A 13,017-nucleotide genomic window follows, 5' to 3' on the forward strand; every position below is an offset into this window, starting at 1 on the left:
ATTTGTTCTGGTTTTAGTGGGGAAGGTAGCAGCATTCACTCCTAGCTGGAGTGTCTCATTTCTGCTGTTTCCCAATGGTCAACTCTTGCCAAAAGTTTAACTACCTAAAGTATATCCCTAGCAATATCATAACAAACAAATCTTTCCTGAAAGTTCAGGATTGTTAGCATATGCTCTATTTAGTTTGGAAAGGAAGTATCAGCTTATAGGAAGTGGGAGCCTATTATTATTAGCTGTTGATCTGTAACCCCCAAGAATTGTTACAATTACAGGACTAAATATCATCACTACCCATATTTAAAGGATACTGGGATCTTTCTGAATATGTAAGATTGAGTGGACAGACAATATAGTAGTTTAAAATTTTGTTCTCTTCTTGACTTTCTGTAGACCTTGGCCCTTGTCTTTAAACAAACAAAGATTCCTGATAATCTTAAACTCTCATGTTTAATAGAAATCTGACAGCTCATCCAAGAGAAAGTAGGCAATCTGTGGACATTATGTACCCAAATAAATCATAGGCATATTAAGAGGCCCTTCAACTGGCTGCAACACTTTCCTACCCTTTTCCCTCTTCCCTGTTACATTCTATTTCTTTAATATGTCTACCAAGAGTTTTCCGGGCTCTCACCTTGTCCAAGGAAAGTGAGTGGCCCTTTCCCATTATCCATAATAGCAAACGTGTCTTCAAAGACACACTCTCTCCTGTCTGCCCTCTCATTTCCCAGTTATTCTGAGCTAATGCTGTAGCATGAAGTCAAACTGAGGCTGGAGTCCTGCCTCTGCCTCTTAGTGCCTACCTCGTCTTGGGTAAGTTGGACATAGTAGCTACCTGCAGTGTGGTGCTCTTGGTGGTGAAGACTCCTCTGTGACAGTCCTTTGGCTTCTCAGCTTTTCATTGATTCTCTGGGTCACTTGTGATCGAAAGTAAACCAGCCACCTTCTGAATGTTAGCTTATTACTTTCTCCCTAACATTGTCAAGGATTAAGAATGTGCGCTCTCAAACAGTTTCTAATAATTCTTAACCTCTTTTGAGGTGCTGTTATATTTTATTAGCTCACCTTCATAAATCTACTTTTAATATACAAAGTAGGTATTGCTTTACAGTTTTTATATTTTTCCAAAGATTCACAGAGGCATCCCTTTAGGTTACAGATCCCTGAAGTGGCATTATAGCTGTGATTTGTTTATTCTACAACTGTTTGAACACATCAGCTGCTGGAATTGATTAAGCAAGATCTATATTGTAACTTGGTAGACTGCTAGGACTGCAGCTCTGTAACATGGTGTCATGGTAATTCTGAGCTTAGTCCGAAACTAGCTGGAGAAGGAGGAGCGTAACAGTGAGTCACTATAGGCACATGACTCAGGGCAGGCAGATACTCCAAACCACGTGATTTTTTTTTTTTTTTTTTTTTTGGCTGCGTTGGGTCTTCGTTGTATCATGCGGGCATTCTCTGGTTGCGGCTTACGGGGGCTACTCTTTGTTGTGCGTGGACTTCTCATTGTGGTGGCTTCTCTTGTTGCGGAGCATGGGCTCTAGGCATGCAGGCTTCAGTAGTTGTGGCGCGCGGGCTCTAGAGTGCAGGCTCAGTAGTTGTGGCGCACGGGCTTAGTTGCTCCACGGCATGTGGGATCTTCCTGGACCAGGGATTGAACCCGTGTCCCCTGCATTGGCAGGTGGATTCTTATCCACTGTGCTACCGGGGAAGTCCTGCCTAGGCTCTTAATACGGCAGTTTGACCAGGGCGACAAAGTGGTTTCCACAGGGAAAGAGAGCAGCAGACCCTTTGATCTGAGCACGGCCTTTACCGTATCCACATCCATCAGAATCTCATCTTTCAAAGCTTAACTTTTGGTTGCCACCAGTTCCATTTGAAGATGTTTCTGATTATTTTTATAAAGCTCAGTATACATTGAAATGGGAAGGTACCAAATAAATGTTCTCCTTATGAGTTGCTTGTGCTTTAAAAAGGTGATAATCTTCAATTGTCTGAATTTGTATGAAAACCAGAAGGGAATAAGGGAGAAGATTGCAAGTAAAGGGTAAGCACATGAAATGGTAAAATCCCTGAAGTGTAGCTCCTGGCTTCTTTGTAGGAAGTATAAGACATGGTTGCCTTCTTAGGAGATTTTGGTGTAGCTTAGGAGGCAAAGATAAATACTGCTGGGAGGAAATGAATAATAAAAATGTTCTGAGACAGAACATTAGTGAGCAAATGGGGGCTGCAGAGCTGGAAGGGTCTAGGAAAGGTTCCATGAAGAACTTGGTTTCAAAGGTCAAGTTGGATTTGGTTGGGGTGGAGGGATGGCAAGGTGAGGGAGAAAGCAGTGTGCTCAGTCTGGAACTAGTAGCAGAAGTTGGGTGTCATTAGGCCTGCTAGAGAATATAGTCTGGAAAGAGATATTAAAGCTGGATTGGTGAAAGAATTTTGGTGACATTGTAGGAAGAGTATTCATCAGACTCATGTTAGGCAGTGCAGTTCTTGAGTGAAGCAGAATGTTTTTATTATTATTAAAGTATTCTGAATATTGAGGACTTTACAACTAGAGTCTTGATGCCTTTTTCTTGGTTACTATTGTTAAAAGTCACTACCTTCAAAAAACAGGATGAGTAAGAACTGTATGTGTACACAAGATGAAGAATGATGTAAGTTTAGAACATGTCCCTTAGCCCAAGATTTAGCCATTTGAACACCTAAGCAGGTAGGCTGAATGCTATCCTTCCTGTTGAGTTGTCAGTGGATATCAGCATTGTTGGTGGCATAACGGTGTTGGTGAAGGGGCTCTTGTTTGAGCGATTTCCAGTGTGGGACTTCTTTTGAGTGACAGTTTGTTAACTTACGGATAACATACTTGCTTCCTTGCAGTATTTTGCACTGTTGGCTATATCTGGTCTGTGTGCCAATACTGAGAGGCATTTTGTAGGAGGAATATAGTTGCTCACAATAATACCTGCTTCCATGTCTCTAGTTCTTATGACCTGCTGACACTGCTGAACTTGACATGTTCAGGAGTCATTTGCTGAACTTATTAACCTGCTATATGCTGGCCTCTTCTTTCACTCTGAGGATCAGCCTATTCCATAAAAGTACTCTCACCTTCAGAACCTTCCACCTGTATATGTTGCAAATTGGTATTTTTCCTTTGTGTGCTGAATGTGCCATTTCACATCCTCTTTTACCTGCTTCAGATGCTTTGCAGATATTTCTGTCGTAGGAGGCTTATAGGAAGGGTGGGGATACAGAAGAAACTCAGGTATATATATATTCAAGAGGAGTTTGCACAGTGGCTGTGTGTGTGTCTAGAGCCTAATTTCTACTCCTCCATTCCCCCCCGCCCCGCCATTGACTGCACATGCCTGAAAGAAGAAGACTTCAGATAAAGGAATGTGAGAACACCTGAATAAAAAAGGAACATCTGGTCCAGAGCCCCGGGGGAACTTAAAAGAAGTGTCAGCCTGAACTATCTCCGTTATAATTCATAGCTGCTGAAATATCCCTTACTTCAGGTTGCTAGTGACCTAACTCATGGGGACTGCTAGGGATAGGATAGTTCCTACCCTTACCCTAGGACAGAATTATGCCCTTTCCAGTTAACTCTTTGTCCAGTCCCATACTGTTCTTAACAACTTCAGAATGTCTCTTGATCTAAGGTGGGCTTTTATTCGAGGGAATTGACTATGGGAATATCCCCATCTATATTCTCTGTTGTAAAACTTCCTGCTGTACTCCCTGAGTACAGCATTCAGTTATAGCTCCTCTCAGACCCCCACTGCCCATTGTGGACAAGCAGACGAGTACAGACTTTGGGAGCCTGAGTTAAAAAGCCCATGGTGGGCTTCCCTGGTGGCGCAGTGGTTGAGAGTCCGCCTGCCGATGCAGGGGACACGGGTTCGTGCCCCGGTTCGGGAAGATCCCACATGCCGCGGAGTGGCTGGGCCCGTGAGCCATGGCCGCTGAGCCTGTGCGTCCGGAGCCTGTGCTCCGCAACGGGAGAGGCCACAACAGTGAGAGGCCCGCGTAAACAAACAAAAAAAAGAAGCCCGGGCCTCCCTGGTGGCGCAGTGGTTGAGAGTCCGCCTGCCGATGCAGGGGATACGGGTTCGTGCCCCGGTCTGGGAGGATCCCATATGCCGCGGAGCGGCTGGGCCCGTGAGCCATGGCTGCTGAGCCTGCGCATCCGGAGCCTGTGCTCCGCAACGGGAGAGGCCACAACAGTGAGAGGCCCGCATACCACAAAAAAAAAAAAAAAAAAAAAAAAAAAAAAAAAAAAAAAAAAAAAAAAAAGAAGCCCATGGTGATTTGAGATCTGAAACAGAAGGTGATCAGAGTAGTTGGGGGACTTGACACAACCTAGGAACCAGGTTCTGCTTTGGTGGCCAGCTCTGTTTCAAGGACCCTTGGTGAACTCTTAAGCTCTCAAGAGACCTGAGAAACAGGCATGCTAAAGCAGCTTTTCTAACCTCACAGAAAAGCCAACTCAGCTCTTTTAATATAATGAATTAGTTTTTGGTCTCAAATCTTATAGGCCTGGCAAGTCTGTGTTAGCCTTGCTCCTTCTGCGCTGTTTTTTTTTTTTCCCCCCGTAGAAATGCATGCAGGAACTGATTCCTTTCTTATTCTTTGGAACAATGTAAAGAACCATTCTGCTTCACTGTACATGTGGCCTTCCTAGCCAGGCTTATGGTACACTGAGTAGAGCTGGGCAGCATTGCTTCTGGGCCATCCAGAATGTAGTTACAGTTCAGAAGAGTCTAGCCACAGAGCTTCCTGTAAAGGGGGAAACACCCTCAAATTGGGAGACTTGGGAAGGCCCTGCTAGCTTGTTGGGCTGAGCCCTCACCATGTCTTCTGAGCCTAGGAGGGCAGGGGGAGCAGCTGTAGCAGGGGAGGGATCAAGATCTGTATTTCAAGCAAATTTGCCAGTTGTCTAGGAATGTGTAAGGGAGGTTGGGATGTCTTATGTCTCAGAAAACGGCATGTTTTTGGCTGGAAATGAGGTGGGACTGCTGTGGTATTTGAAGTTGAATTTGCGGCTACACTCTCAAGTCACCCTGTGCCCCCACAGGAATGTGCTGGTATGATCTAGGAAGATTTGAGTTTCCTCTTTGAAGTCAGTTCCTTTTTAAAAGGCTGGTTTGATTTTAGCAAAGTTGCCAAGGCCCCCCTCTTTACACTTACATACACAAAGAGTGCATTGTTCATGTACCCCCTGTGCTGTAAATAAGACACCAGATCAGATGCAGCAACCCAGTCTTGCATAAGCCTTGGTTAAAATGTTTTTTGAAACAACTAGGCCAGTAGCCAGAGCGGAATTCTTTAAATGGGACAGATGTCAAGAGAATGGCTGGTCTCCTCTAGCACCCTTGCAGAAAAAAGCAAGTCTAGGATTACAGCTTTCAGTGGCCTACTTTAAATAGACACTACTCTGGAAGATGACTTTCTTTATATTTTTAAACATAAAATCCAGAAAACTAACTCTGTTAAGTGAAAATTACATTATGGTGACCCAGCGGCTGGCTGTTGTAATACTTCTTGCCCACCATTTGCACCTAATGGTTGACTGACCTTTTGAGGTGGCGTTGTGACACCTTTTACATTCATGATGGGTCTCAAGAAGTTTATACTTTAACATGATGGAAACTGCTGTGGAAAAAGTAGATTGTAGATTTATCAGTCTTCAGAAGTGTTGTATAAGAATATGACTACCTCAAGAAATACTTCATGTACCTTACAGTCTTTGGGAGGAAAGGGTGTTATTAAAATACCCATCTTTTGGATTTTGTGATGATACCAGGTTATAAAAGATTCCTGTGTGTTCATGTTTTTCTCCAAATAGGCTATATACTTGTGTCTTTTCTCTCTGCCTTCAGAGGAAAATGGAGCCCAGTGATGATACGTGTCTATTTCTGGTTGGGTTTTCTTAGGGGCTGTGACGGCAGTTTCCAGTCCATTCTCATATGAGCAGTGGGGTAGGTTGGCCTGTGCCTGCATCACGGGTGAGCTCAGAGGACTGGGGGTTAAGATCAAGGCTTGCAATGGGAACTTATACCTAGCATGAGCCCCGCTCTCTGGGTTGGAGCAGGGCCCAAGCCCCTTAAGGAGAGATGACAAGAATCAATCCCTGGCTTGTGTAGGTTCAAGGTCTTGAGAACATGTGTACCATAATAGAGAATAAACTTTGTGGCTGTGGAGAAGGAAAGAGTGTTATACTCTGTCACTGAAACAGCTTATTCCTCAGAGTCAAGCTTTGAAAAAGAAACCCAGTAAAAAGTATCTTTATTCTCATATCAGAAATTTTTCTGTGTTATGCATTAATACAAAAATATTTTGAATACTACAATGGTCTTTTCTCTCTCAAGACTTCTTGCAGCACTACACCAGAACATATGATCTTTGGATTCTGAGAAGCCAGTGGCTAAAGTAGGAACTAAAGGCTTTTGTTGAGGGGGTGTGTGGGTATGGAGATAGCCCTTTCTCTTTGGACTCAGGCTATATGTACAGTGAAGAGGAGGCAAAAAACCCAACTAAGTTAAATTAAAAAAAGATTTGATTTTTAAGGCTCAGGGTTGAAGCTTGGCTCAGAGATGGGTTAAAGTAGGCTGTGGTGCAAACCCGACGTCCAACACTAGAGGTTTTCTGGGCTCCTTGCTTTGGTTGTAATAGTCTTTCTTCCTGCAGCCCCATAGGGAAACTGAAGCTGGCCTACTTTCATGCTGGAAGATAGGCACTGGCTGTCCTGAGGTTTGGTTTGCCCTCTTACAACTGTCTGAGAGCTGGCTAGAATGATGTGGATAGGCTGGAACTGGATCTGTGAAAAAGGCTCTCAAGAGCGGGTAAGGATGCACACCAGATTTTGAGCCATGACTTACTTGAACCGTTGACTGCAGCTACTAGTGACTGAGGCATTTGGTATCAAGGGCTTCTTAGGTGGTTGAGTTTCTTAGGAAACATTTCCGAGTAATTTGAACTAGAGCCACATACCCTCACCACCCACACTTGCCTTTAAGGTAGTGTCAGGTTATTCCTGTTGGCTAGGGTGATAGGCCTAAATTTAACCTATTCCATTCACTCCTCTTCTTGTAAGCTCCAAAGAACGTGGCAAGAAGCTTCCTTTGGTCCAGCTTACAGATAGCAGCTGGTTTTCTGTAAACAGGGCTTCTCCAGGCCCTTAAGAGAGAAGCACTGTTGTCTTGAGCTTTGTGGTTGTGACCATGCTTACATATTTGTTTGGTAAACCAGCTTGTTCTTGGTCCATGAAGTATCTGGTACGGGGAGGGTGTGGCAGTGGTGGGGTTGGGTGGGGGAAGTAGGGAAAGCAGTTGGGCTCAGTCCAGTCCATCTATGACCTATAGCAGAAAAGCAAGGGAGGCAGGGAGGGGCATCTGGCTAGTAAGATAGATGGTAAAAAAAAAATAGATCCAGTCTGCCGTAGGCATGAGGGGATGCCCTTAATCAAATGACACAACGCAGATCTAATTCCCACCACTTGGAGCAGTTTGAATTGATGGCCCCATGTTCAGGCAGAAGATGTGCAGCCTCTGAAATCTCCAGGGCCTGGACTCTGAGAGGGAGCCAACAGGGCCCCTGGCCGGTTTCCACGTGCTTTGGGGCTCTGTCGTCTCCTCTCAGAGGGTGGGCCCCTGGAGGAAGCCATGTGTCCTGTGCATGCTAGGCTGCCTGTCTCTGAGATTCCTGTTGCTGTACCTGTGTACTCTGCAGGTTGCTGTGAGGAGCCTGAGGGGGCCCAGGGGGCTGGGAGGCTGAGAGTGGCCGAGAGACCTGGTGATGTAGGCGCCGGTTCCGCAGGGCTAGCAAGCAGTTCTGTGGGGAAGTGGGGCAGCAGGAGGTACGAGGGCGAGTCCTGGGGAGCTGGGGACCCGGGGCAGCCTAGAGCACTGTCATCGGAAGGAACGGGGCTGGGGCAGCGGCCTTCTCCGGGTAAGTACCGAATACATTTCTTTTTCCTCCTAGGAATAGTGAAGAGAGTTATCTGTAAACAGAGGGTGAATTCATAGTCATACTCCACAACCAAAAAATGCTGTCCTTGCATAGGCCTAGCTCCCCATGACTTAGGTGATATGCCTGTGCCTTCATGCTTAGCGCTACAACTGCTGAGCCTGGCCCAGACCTGGGACAGGTGCAGCTCCCAGCAGAGCCACAAGGTGGCACAGGGACCTTTTGTAGCTTGGCCTGTGGGCTGCCTGCTGTCTTCCAGGGCAGCTATCTCCTAGTCTAGGCTGTTGAGGCTCTGCTTCACATGTTTGTGGGGCTCAGATCTGATTAAGGAAGTGGGGGGTGCTGCAATGGGCTTGTGGCTTCTAGGGCTGAGCAATCCAAATGTTCAGAGCTAGGCTAGGGGCAGAGAAGGGAAAGAAACGGACAGTGACTTGCCTTATCCATTCCTACCATCTTATTCTCTGGACAACACTTTGTTTCAGACTAGCATGGAATGGATGGAATAGGGCCTCCTCTGACAACAGGGTTGCCTCCCATCATGTGTACATACACACACATACTTATTTCCCCCAAATTCCTCTTTGCCCTTGGACAGGAGTATGGTGGGCATTCATAGGGGCTGGACAAGTATTCCCTAGAGTCAGTGAACTTACTGCCTGGAGCAGCCTCAGCCTTGGCCCTAGCAGGCCTGGCCTGAACCTCAACTAGGCAACTTTAGTCATTTGGTAGGTATACTTTCTTTTCCCATACACAAATATTTCTCTGTTGTATGGTGAAACATACAGGTTTAATGCCACAGGGCCTGAGTATGGCTACCAGGGGTACCTCTGTTCATCTCCCTACCTCTCTGAGCCCTCTGGTCTCAGTACGTACATGATATAAGTCACATGGCCACTGGGCATTCAGGTTATTCAGGTTTTTCTCTACTACAGTCACTTTGTTATTCTTAGAATTAAGGGCTCGGTATGGTACAGCAGGGACCCCAACTGGAAGAAGTGAGGGAGCTGGTGGACCATGATGACTTTGAGGCCTGGGAACAGGGGCTCAGGCCATTTAAATGCTGTGTGTGTGATTTGTCTGCTGAGGACCTGCTAGGCCTGATGAGCATCAGATCAACATTACCAGGGAACCCTGGACACCAGGTACCAGAAATACCTTCTAAGTCTGCCTTTCCTTTCCTCCTAGATCATTGTCTCTCCTTCTCCTTCCTCTTAGACCCAAGTGGTCTTCCCCACAAGCTGTTCTGTGTTCACTCCCATTCTTAGGAGGCATGGGCTCCCCAGTCTGTGGGTATGTTGGGGGCTAGGGGCCAAAGGAGGGCAGCAGGCCCAGCAGAACATGTGCAGAGGGTAAGGGAAGCAGCTTGAAGCAAAGGGAGGACAGTGGTGGGGACAAACCCACCTGCACGGACCACACCAATCCGTCTGCTGGTTGAGGCCAAAGCGAGCACGGCATTTCTTAGGCGAGCCAGGGTCTGCTCACAGCCATGCCAGAGGGGCAGAGCAGGGCAGAGGGCGAGCAGGCAGGCAGCAGGGCAGAGCAGGGCCCAGAAAGAAGAGGTAACGTCAGTGTTAGCCAGTCACAGATACCCCACAGTCCCTACAGGCAAGGGCTTCTCCACGGCACGGCCAGCCCTAGTGGGAGCCCCAGGGCCCAAAGCCAAGGTATCAGGAAAGGGTGGCACCCAGCTGGCAGTGTAGAGGCAGTGGTAAGAATGGCGGGGGTGGGGAGGGAGGGGACCCTATCAGACTGGCTCCTCTCTGTGGCTTGTGGGGCCCCTTGCAGCAAGGGAGCTCAGAGAAGGACCTGGGGGGCCTGTGGGGATCAAGCCTCTTCTGCCTTAGGGCCTCCACTACCCCCGCCAACTCCCTGCCCATTTTATCCAGTTTTTCTTCATCGTTGCCAGTGTGCAATCTGCCTGACCCATATCCCCTGTAGCTGTAGCTTAAGCCTATGCTACATACTTTTCCAGAAGGAAAGTAAAGCCCATTCTTCAACCTTAGAAAAAGGACTGAGGACTCTCCCGTGCCCCAGTCCTAGCCTCCAGCTTCCCTGTGTGGGGCAGCACAGCTGAGAAAGTCACTCGTGGATGCGGAGTGTGAAGTATCAGAGTTGGGACAGGAATTCACCCACAGGAAGACTTGAGGCAGGGTGCGGCCTCCCGAGTCCTCTATACAGAGCACTTTGCGCCTCCGTGAGAACTGGGGGTGGGGAGATAGAGAAATTGCTAGGCTGGACTGCTGGGCTCAGGCATGGGGCCTGGCTCAGCCTCCACCCAGACAGCCTGCTGCTCACCTCCGCAGAGCTAACCAGGATGCAGCATTTGGGTTTAGTCTTAAACAGTTCCTCACTAGCTTCTCTGGCAGAGGCTGGCCGCTAGCAGGGCTTGCAAGGGGTTGTGTGTGGTGGGTCACAAAGCACTGCTCTAAGAATTGGCTTCTGCAGGTCTTCCCTGGGACTTAGTGTAGCTGTTTCTCCTGTGGGGGGTTGACTTGTGAGGTGCAGGCCTCATTTCCGGAGGGCCCAGGCCCTGAAGGTTCATGGCTCAGTACTCTGCCTCTCTCCTGGGCCAGAGCAGGGCCGCTCGTGAGCTGGGGACCCGGAGAGGAGCCTCCACTACTGCTGAGGGAAGGCCTCACCTGTGTTGGATTCCTGGTGCTTTTCCCGTGACCGCCTCTTCTTCTTCCCCTGCAGGGAGCAAAGCGGAGGATGCTTAGAGGATGCTGGGAGGTGGACACTGTAACCCCAGTGAGCGAGTGGTTGGGACACCTGCAGCCTGCTGCCTAGTCTGGCTGCCGCTGGGATTCCAGGTCCACAGTTCCCTCTGACTTGGGGGCCTTGGTGTCTCTTGATTGCGCTTTTTGCTAGGTTACCACGGGGCAGTTGGGGCCTCCTCCTCCCTTTCCCACACTGGTCTTTCTGAATGCAGGAGGTGACTTCCGGGCCCCTTCCTCCACTTGTGCTGATGTAGCCCAATCAAGTACTGGACAACAGCCCTGTGTGGAAGTACATGCTGGGGAAAATGAGCCTGCCTTTAGGGGCAGCTCCCCTCATCTGATCCTCTTCTGAGCTAGCCATGGGAGGCCTTTGGACCCTCTATTCCACCACCTCCCCTCCTCCTCTGTGCCTTCAGGACAGTAGTCCCAACTTCCCTGGTGAGACTGTGGCCTGGCATCTTGAAGGTTCCCCTACTGTGTGTTGGCCACTCACGTAGTTGTCCCGCGCCGACCAGCCTGGGTAGAGCTGCATGTGCAGCTGCCTCTCCTTGCGGGCCAGCTCATAATACTTGGCCTGCTCTTCCCGGGACAGTGCGTGCCACTGCAGAGGGGAAGCGGGGCAGATGGAGGTGCATCAGGGAGTCAGCAGGCTGCACCGGGGTGAAGGTAGTCAGGGCCCGCCCCTACCAGCCCACCTGCCCCGTGGCCTCACCCTACGGCCCAGGATCTGGTTGATGGCAGCGCTCTCCTTGAGTGTGCATTCTGCAATGACTTTTGCTCTCATCTCCTTCATGTACAGCATGAAGGCGTTGAGAGGCTTCTTGATGGTTGGCTTCTTGGCTTCCTTCTCTGCCTTGGATTCTGCCTGTGTCTTCCTGAAGGACACATGAACAGATCACTCAGGGGCCCCCACGGTGTCCTGATGCTACCACTCTCCTCTAGTGTGTCCAGTGTATGTGTAAATGCCTGGATACTAGGGTTTTGTAAATGGGATCTTTTTTTTAGCTGCCCCAAAGTAGGTGAGCAGAGCTAAGTAACTGTTCCTTATAGGAATTCTGCAGCTAAGTAAGGAGAACCCCTCCCCTCTTGGCTCAAACTAAATCCACCCACTCCCCTCCTGCTTCTGAGGATCAAAAAACTGGTCAGTGGCAATTGCCACAAGATGGCTTGGCCAGAGGCCTCCTGGCAGTCCCTGGACCTTCCAGGCAGCAGGCTTGGGCCTGGTGGGAGGAATGTGTATCTTGAGGTCTGCTTACCTGTCCCACCCCCCCATCCCCATTTAGTGTCTTTTCACTCACAGGCTGCGGTCATAGGGCTGCAGCTCCTGCTTCCCTGAAGGGGGCACAATGGCTGGGTGGGGGATGGCTGCAGGGTGACCAGGTACACCGGAACCTAGCATCAGGGGTGGATGGGTGAACCTAAAGGCAGAAGAAGAGTTAACACTGAGCCAGGTATGTACGGGCCAGATCTTTGGACACAGAGAGGCCCCTGCACAGTACAAGAGGGTGAACAAATACCCACCTCCACTGGCCTGCATACAAGTACACAGAAATACATACAAATACCTGCTTCCAACACACTGCACAGACACGATGCAAAAATCTACATGTATGTCAAATTCAGGTGGTTACTAAAGTCCTGAATAGCTTTTGAATCTATCCCCTTCTCACCTCCTGCCCTCAACAGCTCAGCCTCACACTGTGGCTGCCCTTACTTTCCTCCTTGACCCCTCCAGGCCTCTCTCTATATAACAGCCAGAGTGACCTTTTAGAAACACCTGAATGCTCTTGGCCACTTCTGTTGAAATTCCCCCACTGCCCACAGAATAAAACCCAGGCTCCTCCCCAGGGCCTGCACAGCCCTGTATGGCCATCTCTGCTGACATTTCTAGCCCCACCCCCCCACCCCATTTCCCATCACTTCCCACCCCCAGCCATCTCCAGCTACTGATGTTCCCTTTGTTCCCCTCACTCAAGAGATGTTATCCTCTTCATGAAGCCTTCCCTGACCCATCAGACATGGCTGGGGTCTCCTCGGGGCTTCCCCATCACCCAGCTAGCCCATTCAACTGCTGCTGCTGTGTCTATACCTCCCACCCTGGGCTGTGGGCTCCAGAAGGGCTAGAAATGTCTGTTGAATTCCTTGTTCCATACCTGCGCACAAGCCTGTCACTGAGGGAGTGAGCCAGGTGAAAGGACACACGTATACACATAGCTCCCACTTTACTTTCTTGATGTTCTATGGATACCAATCTGTCCCTTACTGCTTGCACAGGTGTGGAATAACTGAGCAGGTGGCCCCTAAGGGCCAGAGGTTGGAGACACATGTAAAAGGTGCT

At 48.9% G+C, this 13,017-nt stretch overlaps 1 protein-coding gene across 1 annotated transcript in view; it reads right to left on the reverse strand.

Annotated features, from left to right (window-relative positions):
* Positions 1-7,674: 7,674 nt before the first annotated feature.
* TCF7 (transcription factor 7) overlaps positions 7,675-13,017 on the reverse strand; it is a gene marked incomplete at both ends in the record, with an annotated part of 31,073 nt that continues 25,730 nt past the window's right edge. Inside the window, 7 exon segments of the mRNA XM_079703361.1 lie at positions 7,675-7,746; positions 7,748-7,973; positions 9,364-9,436; positions 10,602-10,650; positions 11,173-11,280; positions 11,392-11,554; positions 11,978-12,097. Of these exon segments, the coding sequence (XP_079559487.1) occupies positions 7,675-7,746; positions 7,748-7,973; positions 9,364-9,436; positions 10,602-10,650; positions 11,173-11,280; positions 11,392-11,554; positions 11,978-12,097 (811 nt within the window).

The sequence above is a fragment of the Hyperoodon ampullatus genome (assembly GCF_949752795.1).
Source record: "Hyperoodon ampullatus genome assembly, chromosome: 4".
Taxonomy (NCBI): domain Eukaryota; kingdom Metazoa; phylum Chordata; class Mammalia; order Artiodactyla; family Ziphiidae; genus Hyperoodon; species Hyperoodon ampullatus.